Source organism: Pristiophorus japonicus, chromosome 11, assembly GCF_044704955.1.
Source record: "Pristiophorus japonicus isolate sPriJap1 chromosome 11, sPriJap1.hap1, whole genome shotgun sequence".
Lineage (NCBI taxonomy): Eukaryota > Metazoa > Chordata > Chondrichthyes > Pristiophoridae > Pristiophorus > Pristiophorus japonicus.
Genome location: NC_091987.1, coordinates 52,374,769 through 52,396,700, shown reverse-complemented (window position 1 = coordinate 52,396,700; position 21,932 = coordinate 52,374,769). Strand labels below are relative to the sequence as shown.

The 21,932-nt window shown below is 36.4% G+C and overlaps 1 protein-coding gene across 2 annotated transcripts in view; it reads right to left on the bottom strand.

Moving 5' to 3' along the window:
* Positions 1–14,682: 14,682 nt before the first annotated feature.
* The window catches only part of zbtb20 (zinc finger and BTB domain containing 20), a 392,419-nt gene continuing 385,169 nt past the window's right edge, over positions 14,683–21,932 (bottom strand). For both annotated transcript variants that reach the window (XM_070892903.1, XM_070892904.1), the window contains one exon: positions 14,683–15,903. In XM_070892903.1, the coding sequence (XP_070749004.1) occupies positions 15,545–15,903 (359 nt within the window). In that variant the 3' untranslated portion in view covers positions 14,683–15,544. The remainder of the gene's footprint in view (positions 15,904–21,932) is intronic.

Sequence of the window (21,932 nt, the reverse complement as noted above, 5' to 3'; positions counted from 1 at the left end):
TGGTACAATCAGTCTAACATCAGTGGTGGGAAAACTACTAGAGACTATTGTCAAGAACAAAATTAATTTGCACTTGGAGAAGCATAGTTTTGTTAAAGGCAAATCACATCTGACAAATCTGATTGTATTCTTTGATAAAGTAACCGAGAGGGAGTTGATGAAGGTAGTGCAGATGTTGAATGTATGGACTTTCAAAGGCATTTGATAAAATACCTCATAACAAACTCATTTGTAAAATAGAAACACATGGTATTAAAGGGAAGGTGGTAACTTGAGTTCAAAATGAGTTAAGGGATAGGAGGCAGAGGGTCGTGGTGAATGGATGTTTTTCTGACTCGATAGAAGTCTGCAGTGAGGTCCCCCAGGATAATTGCTTTTCTTGTTATATATAAATGATCTGGACTTTGGTATAGGAAGTACAATTTTGAAATTTGCGGATAATAAAAAAAACTCGGCCATATAATAAATAGTGAGCATGATAAAAGCAGACTTCAGGAGGACAGAGACACACTGGTGAAATGGGCAAACACGTGGCAGATTTAATGCGGATAAGTGTTAAGTAATGCACCTTGGGAGAAACAACATGGAGAGGCAGTATAATCTAAATGGTACTATTTTGGCCGGGGCGGGGGGTGGGGGGGAGGTGGGGTGTGCAAGAACGGAGAGACCTGGGGCTGCATATTCACAAATTCTTGAAGCTGGATGGGCAAGTTGATAAGGCAGTTAAGACAGTGTATGGGATACTTGGCTTTGTAAATAGGGGCATTGAATAAAATCAAAGAAGTCATGCTAAACCTTTACAAATCTCTGTTTAGGTCTCAGCTGGAATATTGTATAGAATTCTGGGTACAACATTTTAGGAAGGTCGTTGAGGCCTAGGGTAGAGGGTACAAAGGAGGTTTACCAGGATGAGGGAGTTCAGTTGTGTGGAGAGATTGGAAAAGCTGGGATTGTTCTCCTTGGACAAGTGACAGTTAAAGGGAGACCCAATAGAAGTATTCAAAATCATGAAGGGTTTTGATCGAGCAATTGGGGAGAAATTGTTCTAGCAAATGGGCTGGTAACCAGAGCTCATAGATTTAAAATCATTGACAGAAGAACTGGAGGGGAAATTAGGAGAAATTTTTACACACAGTGGGTTGTTAAGGATGTACTACCTGAAAGCATGGTGGAATCAGATTTGATGGGAACTTTTAAAAGGCAATGTACTTGAAGAGGATTAATTTTCAGGGTTATGAATAAAAAGCGGGGATGTGGGACTAAGCACGACTGCTCTTTCAAAGAGCCAGCACAGGATGATGGGTTGAATGGCTGTGAGATTCTATGATTCATCTATACCAGCAGTGTATGAAGACAATCTGAAATTAAGGGAAATGTGCATCATCTTTGCAGCTATAAAAGAAAGTCCTGAATAGGATTATTAAATCAGCTTTATGATCATTTACATTACAGTACAATGATCAGATTTAAAAAACAGTAAATACACCTTTTCAGTACAGGAAAGTACTAGAGTTTTTATTCCTTCATGTTCAAACTTCACTACAGCGTGAACTTTACAATAACTTGGAAAGTGAAACTTACAAAAAAGTGCTGGTAACATTAAAAAAAGAAATCTTCATCCCCAGAATGTCAATTATTCTTTCACACGAACAAATTTAAGGCTTAATACTTCAGTATAAAGTAAGTATGCAGATAAAACTTCACAGTATTCAAATGTCACAATAACATAATGAAGCATACAGCTAGTTAACAATACACATGTCACAGGTAATACATGAGAAATACAGTCTAATAAATGGCAAGTTAGGATACTGTTGCTTTAATAAATCTGGCAGGATTTAAAGCACTTGAAAATTGTACTTGAATTTATACCAACATACTGTACTATAGTAAATGAGGGAAAAGTTGGAGATCATCTCAAAAATGCTAGCCTGTTACTTGGAGGGTCAACTGAAAAGGCCAAAAAGTTACCCCAGAAGTATAATGCCTTAATTTAGTGGTAGCTGGTTTTGAACTCCTTTTGTTTCAGGTCACTATGATAAACTGATACTTCATTTCAAACATTAAGATTAGACTTTTCACTGCCACGGCTAGTTTCAATCAGGAAATTTAAACTTAAGAAATGGTCAGAAGTAAATAATTTCACTGCAGTGAACGCCTTTTGCTAAAGTCTTTTTTAATTAGTTTTCAACTAGATTGTTTTCCTTTGCTGCATACTAAACGCCCCTTCATGCTTTAACATACACACTTGCATTCAGAGGGAAGAATAAGCAGTCATAAAACTATTTTAAGCACTATACCTGGGGTAGTTTTGTAAATTTCTCATTTGACCCTTAATGCGAATTAACAAATCCCTTAATATTAGATAAAAGGGTTCATACACAAGGCAAAAAAGGCAGGATGTTATAAAAGGGAAAATAGGGTACGTGCTCCGTACCACAGGTAAGGTGCAGAACAGAAACAGTAAACTGTTGACATCGACAAAAATGGTCAACAAGCGTAAGGTGCTTCACAATCTAACTTTTTGGATATATAACAAGCCAACATTTCTAAAGTGATCCCTTACACCAAGACAAGTTTATTCAGCTGTTTGAAAAACCCAAAACGCTAGTTTTCACCTGTTGTACCAAGATGGCTCAACCATGGCAAGTGGACATTGAAATGAACACTGCATGGTTTAACTAATCTCCTTCAGCACAGACCACTGCAAATTTGTACTGACATAAGAGTCTCATTTCTAATATATAGTAACAGCACTGATACTGGAAATATTTAATAAGCATCCTCCTAGGAGACTTTGGCAAAGGGTAGACCTACCCTGTGAAACACAGCTTTGAGTTAAACCATAGTTTTTCCCTAAAATTTAGCACTATTCATTAAGGGTATAGCTGACAGTGCGAGAAAATGGACCTTTTTGGATCAAATGTCAGCACTAAGTAGCACTGGACTCACAGGATAGGGCCATACAGATCAATAAAGATTTCCTGGTTACCCATTATCTTATTCAGCAGAAAAGTGATAGAGTAAACATCCAAGTGCAAGGTACTGAATACATATGAGGAATGTTTATGCTTCTCACAGAAATGATTTTAATTTACTGTTTAAAAATAAGAAACAGTATTCCTATATAATATATGGTTCCCAAGTTGAATAATTTTAGTAACAGAGCAAAATTGATCTGGTGCAAAAATATGCTCTGATGGAGTAGATATTACAGGATTATCGTGAAGTACTAAATTATACACTGTGATAATACATTCACACATTTACTGAATACTTTTACCAGTACATAATTCACCTTTGAGCAACATCAGGATATGCATTTGTTAAGCAGAATTATCTATCTTCTGTTTTGTCTGTAAAAGTTATATTTATAAGTGAGAAGTTGGCTTGAAAGGTACACATTCTGATTGCACTTCAATCCAAGGTGCTATGTTTCAAAACAAAGCTGTGTTTATTTCAGGTGTTAACCAATTATGGCCAAGATGTTTAGGGACGTATTCAACCAGTGAACTTGAAACATGTGCAAAGAATGTGAATGTTACAATTTTTGTACTACTGTACATTTGGCCTACAAATAAGTAGATTGACTAGTGCATAAAGCACAATATCTGTAGAATTTTGTGCTAATTGACTTCTACAGACATGTTGTGTTTGTTAGGAAGAGCACTATGACAATGTGTATAGAGCAGGCACACTAATGAAGACCTAAGAATATTACTTTTTATGATGCCAATGCAACATTAGAAATCGGTTAGCCCAGATAGTTCCCAAATACAGTATGTCTACTACACTTGCACAACTATGTTTTTACTGATGTTGAGTGTTCAGAATGAATAGCAGCAAGTGTATACCAAAGGCAACATGGATGTTCTACCATAGAAATTCAGAAGTAAAATGCACTTTAATTCATTCAATAGAATTATGTCAACAAAAATAGGTTCAGCCTGTTATATCACACTATCAAACAAGGTAATATTTATATTTATTAAAAAGTGTACTCCTAATATGTGAAAAAGTATAAACTATAACTTTGGACATTAAAATCACAGTGGAATCTAAATTTATATAGACTCTTCTTTATAAAGTTGCAAATGCAACAAAAATCTACAATTCAGTGCTTATATTGTAATTATATTTTCACAAGTCTGAATGCTGTTTTGTTGGAAAAAGGCTGGGCTCTAGAACAAGACAAACCTTTATTTGGAATGGTTTAAAAGCTCTTATTCTGATTTTCACCATTCAAATGTCAATATAATAGAAATAAAAACAGAAGGCACATAGACTTAATGTATATGTTATAGAAGTGGAAAGGCATATGTGCAACACTGAATACTCAGGGAATAACAATAAGCTTGCACCAGAATTTCTACAGAATTATAGGCACCTGTTTTATGTCTGAGAATCAAGATCAAGCAGAAAGGGGCATATTCTATTAATTGTAGGTATTACATATACATGTTTTAGGTGCACTACTATCTGCATTTTATTATGAGATTAAAAGTTTAAAAATTTGTATAATACTTATTAGGTGTGCAATTGCGTGCATGATTGGCGATATCATTTTTGAAGGATTTCTTTCATAACTTGTATAGATCTTTCTGACCCAAACAAGGAAAGCTAAGAAAAATCCTTATATTAGTGCTCAGGAGAAGCTTGTAAAAAGCTAAAATAGAACATGCGCCACTAACCAGGAACTTTAGTCTCCCCATAGAGGTGTACATTAAATATTTCCAGTTTGTCCCTTTCATTACTCTGCCCAGTTTTCAAATCCATTATTTTATATTCAAGGGCAATGGCAGTGAAAAGGAAGAGCTTGAGACAGTGCTGCTTTTTGTATCACAAAAATAGTCCTACACATTACAAAAGACTCACAATCCAGTGTGTTTGACAAATCAAAAAACGCCCTTAAAACCTCTAATTAGTCATCAGAGGAACAGCAGTAAATACAAACTGTTGTAACAATAAACAGACAAAAACCAATTGAACACACATCAATAATTAGTTTCAAAACAGGTTACTGCAGCATTCTTAAGGGCAGACTTTGTTTTCATTTAATTCCTTCACCAAAACAGTCTTATACCAATAAATGTATCATTTTAAAAATATAAAATAGTACACAACAAAAAATATTTTCCTACCATTCAAAAGGATTATTCTCCACAAAACATAGAAAATGCCACCTAGAGCTTTTTTTAAGTATAGGGCACATACATGTTTTTGCATAAAATATGGAAGATGCAAAACCATCCTAGTGTTTTATAATTAGGAATAAAAAACATTCAGCAAGCAATCAAAATCATTGTACATCACCTATTATCAAAGGAGATGTCAAACTTGTCCAGTGCTTTCCATAACAAAACAAAAAAACTATACACCATCTGTGATAAATTTTCATCTTAAATGGAGATAAACTGCTTATAAAAAATAAAAAAGCAGATTATAAAAAAGAAACAGTAGCTGCAAGAAAAAGTGTGAGAATGTAAGATAAAAGTCAAGAAATGGTTTTACCCACTAATCTACAATAATCTGTGAGCAACCAAACCTCATCTTCCTTTATATTTTTGCAACTGCAGTCTCAAATTTTTCACTTCTTTATTTATGATGCTCTTAGGACATCTCTTAAAGTTACTATATGCTTTTCCCATCATGAGTTTTAAAATAAATTAAATGGAATATGATTAGGTAAATAGTGAAATTAAAGTTTTTTTTGGTCTACAGTAGTCACATTAAAACAAATATAAAATAATTATCATCACGACAGTGTTGGGCTAATATAGTAGAAAAGAAGGTGCACAACAGTAAAGTGTATGAATTTGATATACTGTACCTAAGAAAAACTACACTACTGCCTGTTCTTCCAACATAATGGTTGGCTGTTGCTTAAGTGTCTTAAGGCAATCAGATTCTACTTTTGAAACAAATCAGATTTTGGCAAAGGCTGGAATAGACATCTGCATTTTCAGTCATTACGACATAATGGTTTAGTTTTTCTTTTTGAATTGGAGATCAAACCATTTAAGTGACAGGTTAAGAAAGAGAGAATTAATTTGTTACATAACTGATGCCTCTCATTGCAATATGCCATGGTTTAATACAGGGTCAGGTAAAATTTGAAGCAGGGAAGACAGTGCTGAAATTTGGAGAAATGATAGAAGCTAGCACATTAAAACCAATAAATCTCTATATTTATAAGCCACAGCCTGAGTTTTTGAGATAATTTACTCCAAAAACTGTAATCTCTCCATTAATTCTTATCCTTCCAATTGAACGAGAATTCTGCACCAATAGTGCAACAAATACTTTTAGCCGAAGGTGACTTGGTCCTGGGTAGCGTTCCAAACTGAATGGGATAGGCAGTCCAATCATAAGGAACTCCCTTTAATGGTCCAAAGGTTGAATCATTGTGGAGACCAATGCTTTGACCTGTTTACTACTTCAATTCCTGATTCACTGGTTAACTAAAGTCAAATGAAAGTCTTCATCTGTTATAACATCCAGAGAACCATATGCCTTTTTGCAGCCTATCCACAGAAGACGTTTGACCTCTTTCCCCAGGTAAAAGTTCATGGTACCAAAGCCTTAGAAAATAGGTTTTAAAAGGAAAGCCGATTTTGAAAAGTCTGAATAAAGAGTTAGGTAGGAGGAAGAAATCTTAATTTTTTTCCTAAAATGCTATTCTTTTTTAAATTTAACTAATTGCCAGAAACAACAATAAAACCAAAAATGCAGATGTCAAGGCATAATAAATTCAGTAGATTTGTCACAAATGTTAACCGATTCAAATTTTTGGGTTAGTATTCATTTACAGGGAAAGCAAAGTGCTGAATTAGTGTTGTGTCAAATTATGTGTTACCAGCTAGTATCCTGTACTAGTGTTCCCACCTGTGGGTTCAATTTTACACTTTACATTAGGTGACTACTTTGAGCATTGACTGGATGCGACACTAACACTGGTTTGGTTCTATTCACATGCAATAACTCCCCCCGCCCCCCCAACCCAACCTCACATAAAAGGTTAATTTTTAGCCCTTACGTGTGCAAATGTTTGAGCGTGAATGCTGGTCAGTAGTGGAAACCTTACATGCAGTGCAGTTATCTCAGTGCATAACACCACCATTAACTTGCACACTAGGGTTGTGCTGACTTTACAAGTCAGCAACAAAATAGTATATTACCACTTGGACACTTTTAAAATCTTACATTGGCATCCAGAGAGTAGGAACATTATTAATTTTGCAACTCAAAGTGTAGAATTGTGAAATACAACAGGAGTGTACTACTGCCTAAGCTGACTGGGTTTTATTTGCCCTTCTCTACAGTATGAACCTTAATGCCACAAAAGATTTATAAAACAAAACGAGTTGTAACATTACTGACAACCTGGTAGTTCTTCATACTTTTCAAGTCACTAAGGTTCCAGATAATACATTTTATACTGTAGTTCGGGGCTAAAACTGAGATATAGAGACCGGTGAACTTACTTGGTATGAGTCTTTGCAATCAGATTCTGAAATTCATTCATTAGTTTTGATGAAAAAATATGTTTAAAGTTTCAATTCAAACTGTGTTTAGATATAATAGTAAAAAGGCTACAAAAAGCTTTGTTTCCTGCTCCATAAAAAAAGAACTGTACCCTAGAAAATCATACTGAAAAAATTCCAAAAGAAGCAAAGAATCACAATGGAAACATGATTTAAAAGCTAAAAGAATGCACAACCACATAGGTGTACAGATTAAATGAAAAAAATCTTAAAATACAAAGTACTGGATCTTTACCAAAGTTGTTTTTATACTGACCCATATCTTCTATTTACATGGTAAGAAAAAAGGTGGCTAGTGACTAAATTCAGTATCAATGGACTGTTCCACTGGCACAGCCCGACTGCACACCTTAATCTGTTTCATCTTCTGTATACAACCCACTTGCTGCTGAGCACAAGAAAGAGGCAATTCTACTAGTTCGTTAAACAAAATTAATGCTGTACAGGCCTTTTTATCCCTGCAATTATCCCTGTTTATGTGTAATCCTAAAATATGTCATTCTGTTATATGATAAAATTACAGGCCAATTGAGGCAGGAATTGGTTTATGTGACTAGCAGTTATGTACATTAGTTGACCACTATATAATCACAATGCACAAATTTTGTTACAAGGCATAAGGGATCATGACATTACTATCAACATATTTTAAACTTAAAAAAAATCAGACATTTAAAAATTTTAATTTTTAAAATCCAATAAAACAGCTACAAAGTTTCTTTGTTGGTATAACCTTGGAAAGTAAAGGGCTCAATGCTACTCAATAATTTGTTTAAATGCCCCGACCTCCAGCCTCTGTATTTGATCAGTACAGGCCCTTTTTATTGCCTTGCACATTCTTGACAAATGGAGGTTATCACTATATTCTAGCATAATTGAAAATAGTGCTTAAATATACTATAACCATCTCAAAAATATGCATTAAAATATCATCTTTCCATTCCAAAGCTGAAACAGTCCATGTCTGCATTTTCATCTCATCTTAGAATCGTCAAATGCTAAAGGAAACAGTTTAAGGTTGCTGTTTACTCACTTTCTAAATATTGTAATATTTTTTCACTAAAACTAAATTTTTTAAATAAATTACTTTCTAGTTTAAACATTATTGCTCAATCATCACATACAGTATGTTAATTAGGAAAAAGTGCACGTCCTAATTTTAAAGGGGAGATCTGTATCCATCACAACTGGATCGATTAATGATTAATTATTATCCTATATTCATTTTCAGAGTTATTGCAAAACCGTTGGGCTATAAGGGTGCACATAGTGTGCCATTTTTCAAGAGCTCATTCATTGGATCTTCCATCTCATTTAGAAGTGAAAACGAACAGTAGTTTATTTAACCCTTGAAATACATACACCCTTCTTGGTCTGTTCTCTGCTTTGACTCTCAGCTCTACTTGACTTGAGGACATTCGGCACACCACCTTTCCATTAATAAGAGTACTGCTTTCTTTGCTATATGGCAGCAGACTGATTATAATATGTGTGCAGTTAAGCTGAAGGCAAACACAGCATTTTGAAAAGATGCTGTTAAATTCTCAGACTTGTCTTGATAAATTTATCAATTAATGATGTGATATCATGTTTCTTTCTAACTGAATGTTGTCAGTACTGTACATAAACCCAACATTTACTCTAATATATTAACATAACATCCTTACAGGAATAAAGGCCTTTACAGTTTTACAAATCTAAAGATTTTTGTATGAATATACTACATTTGATTTCATGAAAAAGTATAAAATACCATCAATGTATTATAAGGTGCAATGTTTCTACATTGTGATTTGATTGGTTCAATTAACCACAAGGACATGGGTTGTACCATAACTTACCATTGATTACATATAAAGAATTATCAACACAGCGGTAGAAAACTCATGTAACATACTGGTCTATTAACAGGTTGTTAAGTCATATATGTAAATAGTTTGTCAGTCTAGTCAGTTGCTTGATACAGGAATTCAGTGTTAAATAAATTATCTAATTTACGGTGGGGGTAGTATATCATTCACACCTTCTTAAAAAGGTTGCGAGTGCTTCATGCTGTTGACCCAGCATTCAGTGTCAGAGTACCAATTCCACTCATTACAGCCATAGTTGGCAGCAGGGTAGGAATAGGAGGGCTGATTACCCTGAGTGGGCTTTCTCAGGGTGGAGCGGTCTTCATAGGTAGCATTAGTTGGGAAATCATGCGTCCACAGTACCACATTTTCTGTCCATTGATTTAAATGGTCTGAAAATCAGACTCTGGAGACCATTAATTTTCCAACCAGTGATCTGGGTGAGCCCACTCAACACTGGCAGCAACTGGTCGTGAGAATCAGCCTTATGACAAGCAGAGTCAAAGGGTTGATTCTTCACGATTGAATAGGTGTAGGAAGTATCTTGGGCGAGAAATCTTGGCCCCGTTGGGTCCATATGGAATACAGAGCCAGCAAGACCTCGCAAAAGCCGGTTTTCGGCGCGCAATGCGCATGCGCCAAAAACCAGCTTATCCGATCTGTCACAATATCTCTTGACAGATCTTCCGCATCCCCGCAGCAAGGACATTTGCGTGGGTGAGATTGGACTATTTGCCCATCTCTTGCCCAGTGAATGTCCTTGAAACTTTTACGCTTGGTACCAGCGCAAGAGTTTTAAAGACACATAAAAATTAAAGTTAAATACACATTTTTAGAATAAAAACCCTGTCCATTAAGGTAAGTTTATTTTAAACCCTAAATAAAACACATTAAAAAAAAATCCCCCAAATGTTTTTTTTCTAAAACATTTAATTAACTTTAATTTCAATTAATTTTAAATATGTGAGGCGTTTTAAAGAATGTATTATATTATGTTTGGGTGTTATCGAGGGTTATTCTCATTGATAGTAATAGGAACTCAGAGATACGAAGTTCCCATTACTATCAATGAGAATAGTGTACCATGATTGGTTGTCCAGGCCCACGTGACTCCATCTTAGACTTACGTACCTAGAAGACGAGGATGCGCTGCAATGCGCGGGTACCTTCCAGATAAAAATGGAATCGCAGGAGGGCACAGAAGCAGAAGGTAGGTGCGGATCGTACTTCTTACTTTCAGGCGAACACCTGCAGAAAGCCTCCAACTGGGATTTCAGGGTCATTATCTCCCAGAAAGGTACTCCAGTTTTAAAAAAAAGTCTGTTTTATATTACAACTTCATGGTCTTCTGTTAAAAGCACTTGTGCTACCTTTTACTTTATACACATAGTCTGTAGCAGTACAGTATTCTTATATTCTTGGGAAGGAGGAAAAAAGAGATGACAAACTTTTGCTAGAATATCAGTATAATACTCAAAATTAGAAATGAGTCAATTTAGAAACTGCTTACAATACAGTAATGAATTACAATTTTAAGTTGCATAAAACAACAAAAGTTTACAAGTAGCAATACTTGTAAAGTAATAACCTATGGGAAACTTATTTATTTTGCTTTTTCTTTAATATTGGCCCTGAAATATTATTTTTAATATCTTAATTTCTAAGGTTTGCAATTCATTTTGCAAATTATTCTTTGGTTTTTAATTGTGACACAAAGTGCGCATAAAGTTACAACTATAAAACTTTCTCACAAAATTCTCAGTAGAATTATTCTGACACAAACCCTGTTGTTCTATAGACATGGTGCCTTTAAGTTGAATTTACTTTAAGTTGAATCTTAATCAATATATACAAGCAGAGATGTATGCGACATTTAAAATAGGTAGTTGCTGCCGGAATTTTTTAGAAGTCCACAATAGAATAGAAAACTCAGGCCTAGGATTAATAGAAATCTAGGACACAATTGAAAGCATTTTCTTTCATACTGCGTCTGCGCATCAGTTCAACCAATATTTTTAATCTTTTCTCCTTTCTTTAAAGAAATTTGCTCTGGTTTTGTTTGATGATTCCTCAGATGTTTCAACAGAGAATCCAAAAATACCACTGGGTGGGGAAACTTTAGATGCAAACTTGAATACTATTACTCCACAATATAGCAAGTTATAATACTAACTGTCCCATTAGCCTACTCAACAATGTATTCTTTAAAAAGCACCTGGATCTACTGCCCCGTCAAAAAATGCTCACTCTTTTCCTGCACAAAATGGGGTTTTGTAAGATTGTTCACACTTATTATAGTTTAATATCAGTGTTCTGATATATGTTATTTAAAGGCACTGATTCACATTGTCCATATGACAGATACTATATAGGTAACACGAACAAACTAAAAATTGTTCAGTCGTTTTTGGAGAGAGATGATAAACAAGGTAACATTCTAAACCATGCGATTCCACAAATGTTCAGGTTAGTTTCAAGAGTAAACAATGCAAAATTATGTGTACAACCCAAAACTATAGAGAGAAAATAAAATTTCCATCATAAAATGGATTGATGGTATAAAATATGACAATAAAAACATGCAATAAACCACTGGTCAGAATTATTCAAATGCATGTTCATTTTTTTTAAAAACTTCTATTCATTGCCTCCAAGGTTCAGAATTTTAAGTCTCAAATGTAAAATAAAATACCCAAGGAGGTATTTTGGAGTGTGTTGTACATACACAGTGGGTTGTGCATACAGAAGACTAACTTCTACATTTCACAATTTCTGAACTGTTGAACTTCAGTAATCTAATACTGTCTTGTTAGTACACATTCCTATGTCTGACTGATGGGTTCATTGAATAAAAAGGACAAATACTGCGGAAACCAAGAGTCACTGTGAACGCAGCAGGCTGGTGATATGCAAGTGATTCAAAATGATTGCATTAAATATTGCAAGGCAGATCTATTTTGTAATAAAATGTAAATGTGTACTATTGTATAAACAAATACTGCATCGCAAAGTTAAGCTTGGTTAAATACTCTTTCCACAGGACACTATTCCAGTAAAACAGCCTAATATCATATAAGAGGCTTCCACTTGTTGTGGCTAATACCTAGCTTAAAGCCACAGCCACCCTTTCTTTCATATTTGCACCTTAAAATCTCAAGATCTAAACCTGTACTCCATAATGTTAAGCCAACAGGACTTCTTAAGACCCATTTGCCTCTGAAAGATTAACTAAAATTGTTGCCACATTTTTTGTAGAACTCAATCGTCAGTCAGTCAAAATACTGAAACAGTGAATTATTATACCTACAGAAAAGTTTTCAAAAACATAATGCTGACTCAGCTGTTTTCTAATTTTCTCAGATTAGTTATTCAAGCTTGATGTCAGCACTCATTTTAAAAGAAGAGAACAGCAACCACCTAACAATTAATAGAATATTCACAATCACAAGATATGTGATCATGACTTATCCAGATGAAATGAAACATCTATAATATTTTACAAAATATTTACTGTATTACATAGCTAAGATGTTTAAAAGTGAATTTTTGTGAAGCAGCTAAAGAAAATACCAATCACAGAAAAACAACAAATAAAAGGGTGCACTATTTTTATATGTGCATGAAAGATACAGTACTCTTATTTTAAGTCTGCCAAACAGGGACATTAAAAAAGGGAGTCGAGTCATCTCCACTGCTTTTATTTGCTACATGATCAGTTAAAACAGCCAGTTTTTTTTTTTAAAGTGCTGATAATATCATTGGTGGAACTGGCTTAGAGGAATAGTCACCCCCATAATGACAAGGAGCTAAACTGACATTAGTAGGGGGAGTCATTAATCTAGGATGCACCAGCAATTATTTAATTACAACTGTATTATTTAATTCAGCTCATTTGCACCACCAGATTTAATAACTCTCTACCTCCAGAAGCCAGTTTACTTTGATATTGTCAGTACTCATGTTTAAACAAAAAACAATCCAAAAAATCAATAGAAATACACAATTGACATTAGGTTTTAAAAAAGTATAAAATGGAAAACTCTAGTGTGTGAAAATAATTTCTATGGGTGGAAATTAAACGAAGAGGGCAAAGAAAATTAAATGTGCAACAAAATGCAAAATGTAGAATTAAGCATAGAATTATGGGAGACAAGACAAGCAACAGATTAAATTTAAAGATTGTGGCTATTCATTACCTAATCTGTGAATAAATGTAGGAAGTTTTATGTGATAGATAAGTGTGAAAAGATTTAGGTGTGTCTGTATATAAATTCAGATTATCCATAATTAAATTAGCTGAGTGCTTTAACATTCGTTAAACAGGCTATATTATGGACATCAAATGAGATATGTAATATAGGAATATATAGGGAACGGTATGGTGTTTCAGAGTAAATGGGTTATGATACAAGATGGTATGATAAGCATATTTCACTGTGTAGATATAGAAGTACTCCAGTATGTACCCACAGGTAAGAACTTGCAGATAATACTGATGCAGTACAGACCAGTCTAACACACTGGCATCAAAATAGTAGACTGGTTAATAGAAAATACACGATGTAGAAAGGCTTTAAAAAACATGCTTGCCTATAGACAAAATCGTGTTGAATTTGTAGTCAGAAGGATACATATGTAAGTTGCTTTAAGTATTGATTCTAAAATATTCTAAAGAAACAAAAAGTTATATATCTATAGGTGGTATGATTATGAAGCTTGTTCAACTGCGGAACTTATATAAAAAAAACAAGCTTAGAATCACTCATGTTGCACTCATCTTGGTTGATGGGCCCTATACAATATCATTCATATGGTAATGATTTGAAGTTAATATATGCAGTAAAATGTTTACAACCAGCTAAATTGTTTGCATATGAAAAATGTCAAGTATTTGCATCAGATTTGTAAAGGTGCAGAAAAAACACAAAACTGTTACATTGCATCATTATTCTGCAGTGGTTCATTTAAAAAAAAGTTAAGGACAAGAGATTTGAACATGATATCTGAGGAAATATATAATTCCACTGATCAAGACCTTCTTTTCTCAAACTTTGTTCATAGTGCACAATTGAAGCTGTTCTCAACTTCATATTCATTATAATGACTGACTGACTGATTTGGGAGCACTGCAATAGGTGCACCATGAAACTCTAATTATGTATGTGGCAACAGAAAATTAATCAAAATATTGTAATATTGATTGGAATAATCATCATTGACAGTCTGAAGATAAAATAAAAGACAAAAAAGGAGCAGCAATCAAAATGACAGCATGTCAAACAGACCACATTGATTATATGCTAATTTTGAATGTTATCAACCACACATTGTGGGGAAAAAAAAACTTCCTTCAATTCAGCTCATCTGTCTGGAAGAGATTTTACAACCTTAACAGTCTTCTGAATATTAGTGGCAGTGTACGCAAAAGTTCCAAAAAGCCTCGCCTCTGCTCAAATACTGTTGTAAAAAAATGCACATCCATGCAGTAAACTTTACCAGAACCATCTGCAATTAGGAAAAAAAAACTCACTGCGCTTTTCCTCATATTGAAATAACATTGAGTTGTTTGCACATTTGAGAAATAAATTCTTGTACCTAACTGCAATTGCACGGATGCTGCATTATATATTAAACTTCTTAATTTTCAAAATGAAACCCCTCTGTGTAAGTGACCTGTCCACAGCAGGTAAATAATAAATATCTGCCAGTGTCATTACAACCACTATACATACAAAGTCATCTTCGGTAAAAGGCAAATTTCGTGACCATAATACAGAAATGTCAATACATACCAAGTATTGTACTTCAAAAGATGTTGCATACCACAGTTTACCGGACTTCATGCTGTGTAATGATCTCAAAGAAAATTTCCACCTTAGATAATGCAACACTGGATTAGATCTGTAGAGATAGTAGGCCTTTGTAGTGTTCAACACGCTAACAATAAACGAGAGCTGAATGAGAGGAAAAAATCTGAGGCCTGTCGTGGTCATCCAGCCAGTGGAGCACACACAATAACAGGCATTAAGGCCACCATCCTGAAGAGTTCTTCAACATCTTGCTGCTGGTAATAATATGCCAGCGTTTTTGTTTTAAAAATGTCTGTTCATTTTTTAAATTAATTCCAAATTTGTTCTTAAAAGTAGTTCCTTAACCATCAGAAACGTGCATTCTCATATGGTCGTTGAACTGTTCGATTTGGTCGAACTTGGCTGGGCAGACAGAACAGACATATGTAGTCACCTCAGAGCAGCCAGTGCCATGGAGTGCCATGTGCCTCTCCAGTAGGGTCTTGTGGGAGAACTTCTTTTTGCAGACGTAGCACTCGTAGGACTTCTCACCACGGTGAAGCCGCATGTGGACGTTGAGCGAGCTCTTTTGGGTGAAACGCTTGTTGCAGATACTACACTGATAGGCTCTCACACCAGTGTGTGTCACCATGTGTTTAATCAGATAATCCTTCAGTGAAAAAGATCGCCAACAAATGCTGCACTGATGTGGCTTCTCCCCTATAGGACAGTTAACAACAAAGACAACAAAAGTTAATCATTTTCAAAGGCATTAGCTGGTGCAGTTTCTCATTTTGATTCGGAGTACTGTGAGATATAGGAAGTTGCTTCACGATGCTATAACTACCTGTATTTGAGTTAGATAAATTTCTTTGAGCAGCATCACAAATAAAACTGATAATGTTTTATAAATTATCTTCCGTCAGCATTGCTACTGCTTTACAAACTGCCATGATCGGGGTGGGGAAAAGGACTATGAAAATGTTGACACCATGCAATCCAATCCAAATGGGATGAATTTGTTGATAATGAATCAGCAATGGAAATGGAAATGAAAATCGATGCAGATGGCGTGAGCCATTTTCTGCACCAGGAGATCCTCGATTCACCAATATGCTCACTTGGCACAGTTAAATTACTTTTCCAGCAAATTTTAACATAATTTTCCAACGGGAAGATTGTGGCACGAAACGGTGAGATTAATGGCGTCGTTGTCGTTCCAAGAAATTCCCGCCAAATATATCTGTATGAGCAAACTGAATTAACATACACAGTTGAAACAATAGTTGAAGGATCCCAAATTAAGGGTTTGCAGATATCAAATGAGATCTGATGCACCATCAAATTGCAAAATTCCTCACAGCCAGACGAGATTATTCACGGTTGAAACAGGAAATAACAGAGATGGGCAGCAAAGAACAAAGGTCAATGCTGATCATCATAAAAAAAGTCATTTAAAGTACCATTAAAAAATGGTGGAAAGCAAAGCTAGGTCCAACGGCATCTGAAGAGAGAAAAGACAGACAATGAGAGTCTAGACCCTTTCATAAGAACTGGAAAATTGATAGAACAGCACCATTCTATAATCAACCAAAGCAGTCTGTGCCTACCTGTCTTCTTTTGTCAAATGCTGACAGACCTGCTTTGTATTACCAGTATTTTCTGTTATTAAAAAAGTGAGTTACCTACATTTGGTATGCTCTTCCTCATTCTGTTCATGTAATTTCTTCTCCAAAATTAATCCAGTGATTTTACAGTAGAACCCACTCCTCCCCAGTCAAGAATTCTGGAATTATTGTAGTATGTTGCATAATTTTCCAAATAAAGCAACATGACCCATAGCAGTCAAGCCATGGCACAGAAAGAGGATAGCAGTGATGACCAAGAAACTCCAGATCCCCAATGTAGAATACAGCATTTGTGCATAAAGCAGTCATATTAGACACTTTCTCATAATTTTTAGAATTTCCACAACAAACCTGTCCTTCTTCAGGTGACTCTGGTCTTTGAAAATACCAAAGACTCTCTGGTTCCCTTTCCTGTTTCTCACATATGATCTCTTACCATCTTAAAGTCTGGTCTACCTGTACCCTCCAAAATACCAAGCCTCAGCACAATATACAATTACAAAGTACTCTTTTTTTATTTTAGCAAGTTTTGTGAATGTTGTCAACATGATTTTTTGATTGTATTTTTCCCTTGTGCCAGTCTCCATGACACATGATCTCTAACCTCCTACTGCTCCTTTATGATTCCATAATTAAAGGAGCAGGTATGCTGGCTGGTTGCAGGTCAAAAGTGCAAGAGTGTTGAGAATCTGGTGGCATTACACCTATGGACTGTAGGCTCAGAAGGTTGCAGTGAGGCAGCTATGTCAGTGCCAGCTGTGCCTGCGACTTCCTGAATGCAGCTCAATTGTCTCTTGTACATACATGCATGTATGATGTTCAGCATTGGTGTCAATGGGAGAGCTAACCACCTGATCCTTGACAATGAAAAACAGGATAACTCTCAGTGCGTACTAAGTGGTATGAAGGTAGAACAGTGGGCATGTGACATTGGAAAATCATTGCTTTAAGGTAGGATGAAGCCATTCTCAAAGCATGCCAAGGCTATCCAAGAGCATTTTGATACCAATAGTTTGATATGCTTCCACAGCTGTGCACAGTAGATGCCAGTGGTGCTGTTACAAACTTCACAAAAGTCTGCAATGAAGACAACCTTTCCTCCATGGTTGAACAGATTGTGGTAGTGATTTCCTCCACACTGCTCCTTGCAATGTATTTTGCTCAGAGGCATAGGATGCAATCAAATCTTTTCCTAGATAGGATTCTCCATTTATTAGCAAAATTTGTGATGTCTGAATATCCAGATGGTGTAGCAGGATCATGTTCCTAGGTGCTTCATCTCCACCTAGTAGGTGCCTGGTCTTAGGCAAACAACACCACTTATTTCATTTCAGTAAAAGAGGGCAAAGTGCTAAAATGTAGAGTGTGGAGGTGCACAGGGTATGAAGTTACATGTACAAATTGATAATGACGTGGCCACGGTCCATATGTTATTGTAATGCAGTTGTGCTATTTTACTTGGCATGAGCACAATACACAAGAGTACAAGTCATCAGCCATGTAAAGGCTGAAAACATCAGCATCCTGAATGTGCTCTATGATCTCCCTTCCAATGATATGCAGGGTGGCCTCTGTGATCAAGATACCTGTGGTTTTCCCTTACTACATATCTGTTTCCTCTTATTGAATGTTATCTTGTCCTTCAAATAAAAGAATCATGAGAAAGGGCAAAAGGAGAGAAAACTCAATTTCAGGAAGCTGCACAGCTTTCTCATATTGTGTGCATGGTCAAGACTATGATGGATAAAGTGGTTTATTTGGGAGGTGCCTTCCTGAACATATAGCGCAAACAATTGTAGTTGAGAATTGGTTCTTTCTGCTGTTGGGTCCTTAGTACAAGCTTGTCTGCACCAGCGGTGCAGAGGATGGGCTTCACTGGCTTTGTGATGGAGTCCTCTAATTTAAATTGGCTACTGCTACATAAAAAGCTTCCTCAAAGAGCTTGGCTAGGAGCACACTTGCCTGGGGAAATAAAATCCTGTGCATGTAGCTTAAGCAAGTGTAGTTGAGAGTTGGTTCTTTCCAAACTTTACTCTTACCGTTTAAGGAATTGTTCCAGCATTCCACTGTGTTTCTGCCAGAAGTGCAATGGTTAATGTCACAATATTACCCTGCATACTGGGATATAACTATTGGAGGACTAACCTTGGTTGGTTTTTTTCAGGTCCTCCACCAGCCTGTTCTCGCCGCACTGCACTGCCCCCCAGTCATCAAGATTCACGGCGCGGCCCTCGACAACGTGGACCATTTCCCATACCTCGGGAGCCTCGTCAACAAAGGCAAACACTGATGCGGAGATTCAACATCGCCTCCAATATGCCAGTGCAGCCTTCAGCTGCCTGAGGAAAAGAGTGTTCGAAGACCAGGCCTTCAAACCTACCACCAAGCTCATGGTCTACCCTCCTGTATGGATCAGAGGCATGGACGACTTACAGAAGACACATCAAGTCGCTGGAGATATATCACCAACATATTGTGCTGGTATACAATTTTGCTGCTGCTGATTATTCATGAAGCACCATGGGCAATCAGTCTTGGGCCGTTAGATCTGTCCTTAGTCTGTCCCATTTAGCACAGTGATAGTTTCATGCTACACAATGGAGGATGTTGGAGGTGAGACTGTCTTCATAAGGACTTTGTGATGCTCACTTTTATCAATGCTATCATGGACAGATGAAAATTTGTAGTCATAGCAAAATTATCAAGAGATGTTAGATTCAAGACTACAACCAAATAAATGTTGGAAATAAATTGAAGATGGCTAGGGTTCACAGCTTTATAGGTGGACTCCTCAAGAGCGGAGGCACATGAACAAAGCCATCATTATCTTCAAGGAAGCATTTCAAGACACAATGTGCAAATTCTAAAGCCTGGCAAGTGCTAATGATGTAGCTATTACCAACATATAAAACGTTTTACGTATATCGTGCTCCCTGTGCTTAGAAGATCATCAAGTCACACTCTTTTCGTTACAGCTGTTGAGGTTTACATTCCCCATATATTTACTTTACAGTCCACCTAGTTCCTGAGGTTTGTGTCTTTAAGGTAGACGGCACTGTGGCCTCTACATTGGCACTGGCACCCGCTTCATGTTGATCTTTTCCCCCATGGCATGCTTCCCTCCACTCCTTGCCAACCAAAAATTCAGTCTCCAGTGTTACAAATCAGGGATGCCTAAAAATGTACATGGTTATGCGATTAAAACTGTGATGGGAAAAAGCCATGTTTAAATGGTTATGTTCGAACTGGAAATGAAATGTCTCCTAGACTGGTGGTGGATGCTTAGAAATGCTAATGTTTTGGTACTCTGCTGAGATAACAATTATCATGGTTTTCAAGTTAAAGCTTTAGTTTTGTTTATGTATCTTTACGACAATTTGTTTCAGACTTAGAATGGATAGAAGTAGAGAGAGTTAACGTAAATGTGTTGCTACGTCGTAAAGGAGATAACGAGCAGTTTTCTGGTTTGGCCCTCATAGTTCAAAGGGTAGAGCTAAGGTTTTGTATTGATTGTACTCGAGAGAATAGGGGCAAGAGAGATTTCCATAGTAAGAAACCCTGGGTTAGTGTTAACATAGAATGGCATGTGGTCAAAATCACAAGACATCTTTAAGGCAAGCTTTGTTTCAAGAATCGAGACAAAGAACTAGAGGCGTTATTGGACATTAAGGCTTTAGGAAAATCTCTACAGGTCAAAAGGTCTAGTCACTATTCCATGTCAGGCCCACCCCTAAAAAGAGAATAAAAGTAACACTTGGAGATCTTTTCACCACAGACGGTGTGAGGGGAGAGCAGAACAGAAGTTAAGCTGGTCTAACACTCTTCCCATGAATGATCCCATGCTTTACCGAAGGAAGCTCTAAACAGAGAAAGAGACTGCAAGCCAGAGAACTGCTCACGTTCGCCATCTGTTTGTCCGATCGGAATTGGTGTTAATTGTTGTATGTTTTTGCTATAAAACTAATGTGTTATATTCCATCTTAAACTCTGAGTAAACACAATATACCCAGCATTTTGGTTTTACAGTCGATCCTGATTATTAAAGTGACAAGAGATAAACTTAAACTCACCATATTTCTAACACCAGGCCCAATCTTTACCTCTCTCCACCCCACCCCTCAACCAAGCCTGCACCAGCAACCTTAAAATATTGGCCCATAATTTGCAGTCAGTGGTAAAGCAAAGGCTGGCCCCGAAGAAAGCTGCACACAAAGATCTCGCAATCTCCGTGGCGAAAAGTTTGCTCTTTTCGACGGTCAATTGATTTCAACGCTCTGTAATCGCTGCTGCAGTGATGTCAAAAAGCTGTCTAAGCGGCCAATCACATTGCAGAATTCTCACAGACAGGAACCCAGGAAATGAGAAGCAATTTTTATCCGTATTTTTTAAAAATGTTAGCAAACAAAATAAAGATTGGGACTCTCAAGGGGATAAGGTAGAAATTGAAATATCATGAACAAACTTTATTTTTAAAACTTCAATTTTTTTTAAATTGTAATTTTTTTCATAATGGAGAAGTTTGACATCCACAAATATAAAAAATAGTTTTTCAGTGCCAGAACATTTGTTTATCAGTCAATACACTGTTAAAACCCCAGTTACACCTATTCCAACAAGGCTCAACATTTAATGGGGTGTTTAACAGCAATATTACTGGGGAAAAGCTCAAGTTTTCATCAGTTTCACTGATTGCCGGCTATGAGGGTGGGGGATGTCCACAGCGCAGCCTGTTTCGGAGCAGTTAACAACTGACCGCAAATTCAGGATTTCTGTGTTTAGCTGCGCATGCGCTAAATCCTGAAGTTGGTCAGTTTCAGAGGGGTAATGCTGATAGTTTGCTGTCATTACCCACTGCAAATTCTGGGCCAATGTGTTCTCTGCCAAATACACTACTTAAAAATGCCAACTCCAGACCTAATCCCTCTGCTACCTGTGGCAAGAAAATGTGGCGACTGGGGCTGACCCCTCTTCCCATTCACTATCTGAGAAAGGGAGAATACTAGAAAATGGACACAGAAACTGAAGGAAACAGACAGAACCAGAAAAATAACATAGGGAGAGACAAAGGTGAAAAAAGAAAAGAGGAAGGCGGAGATAAAACACAAAGAAAGTGAGAAAGAG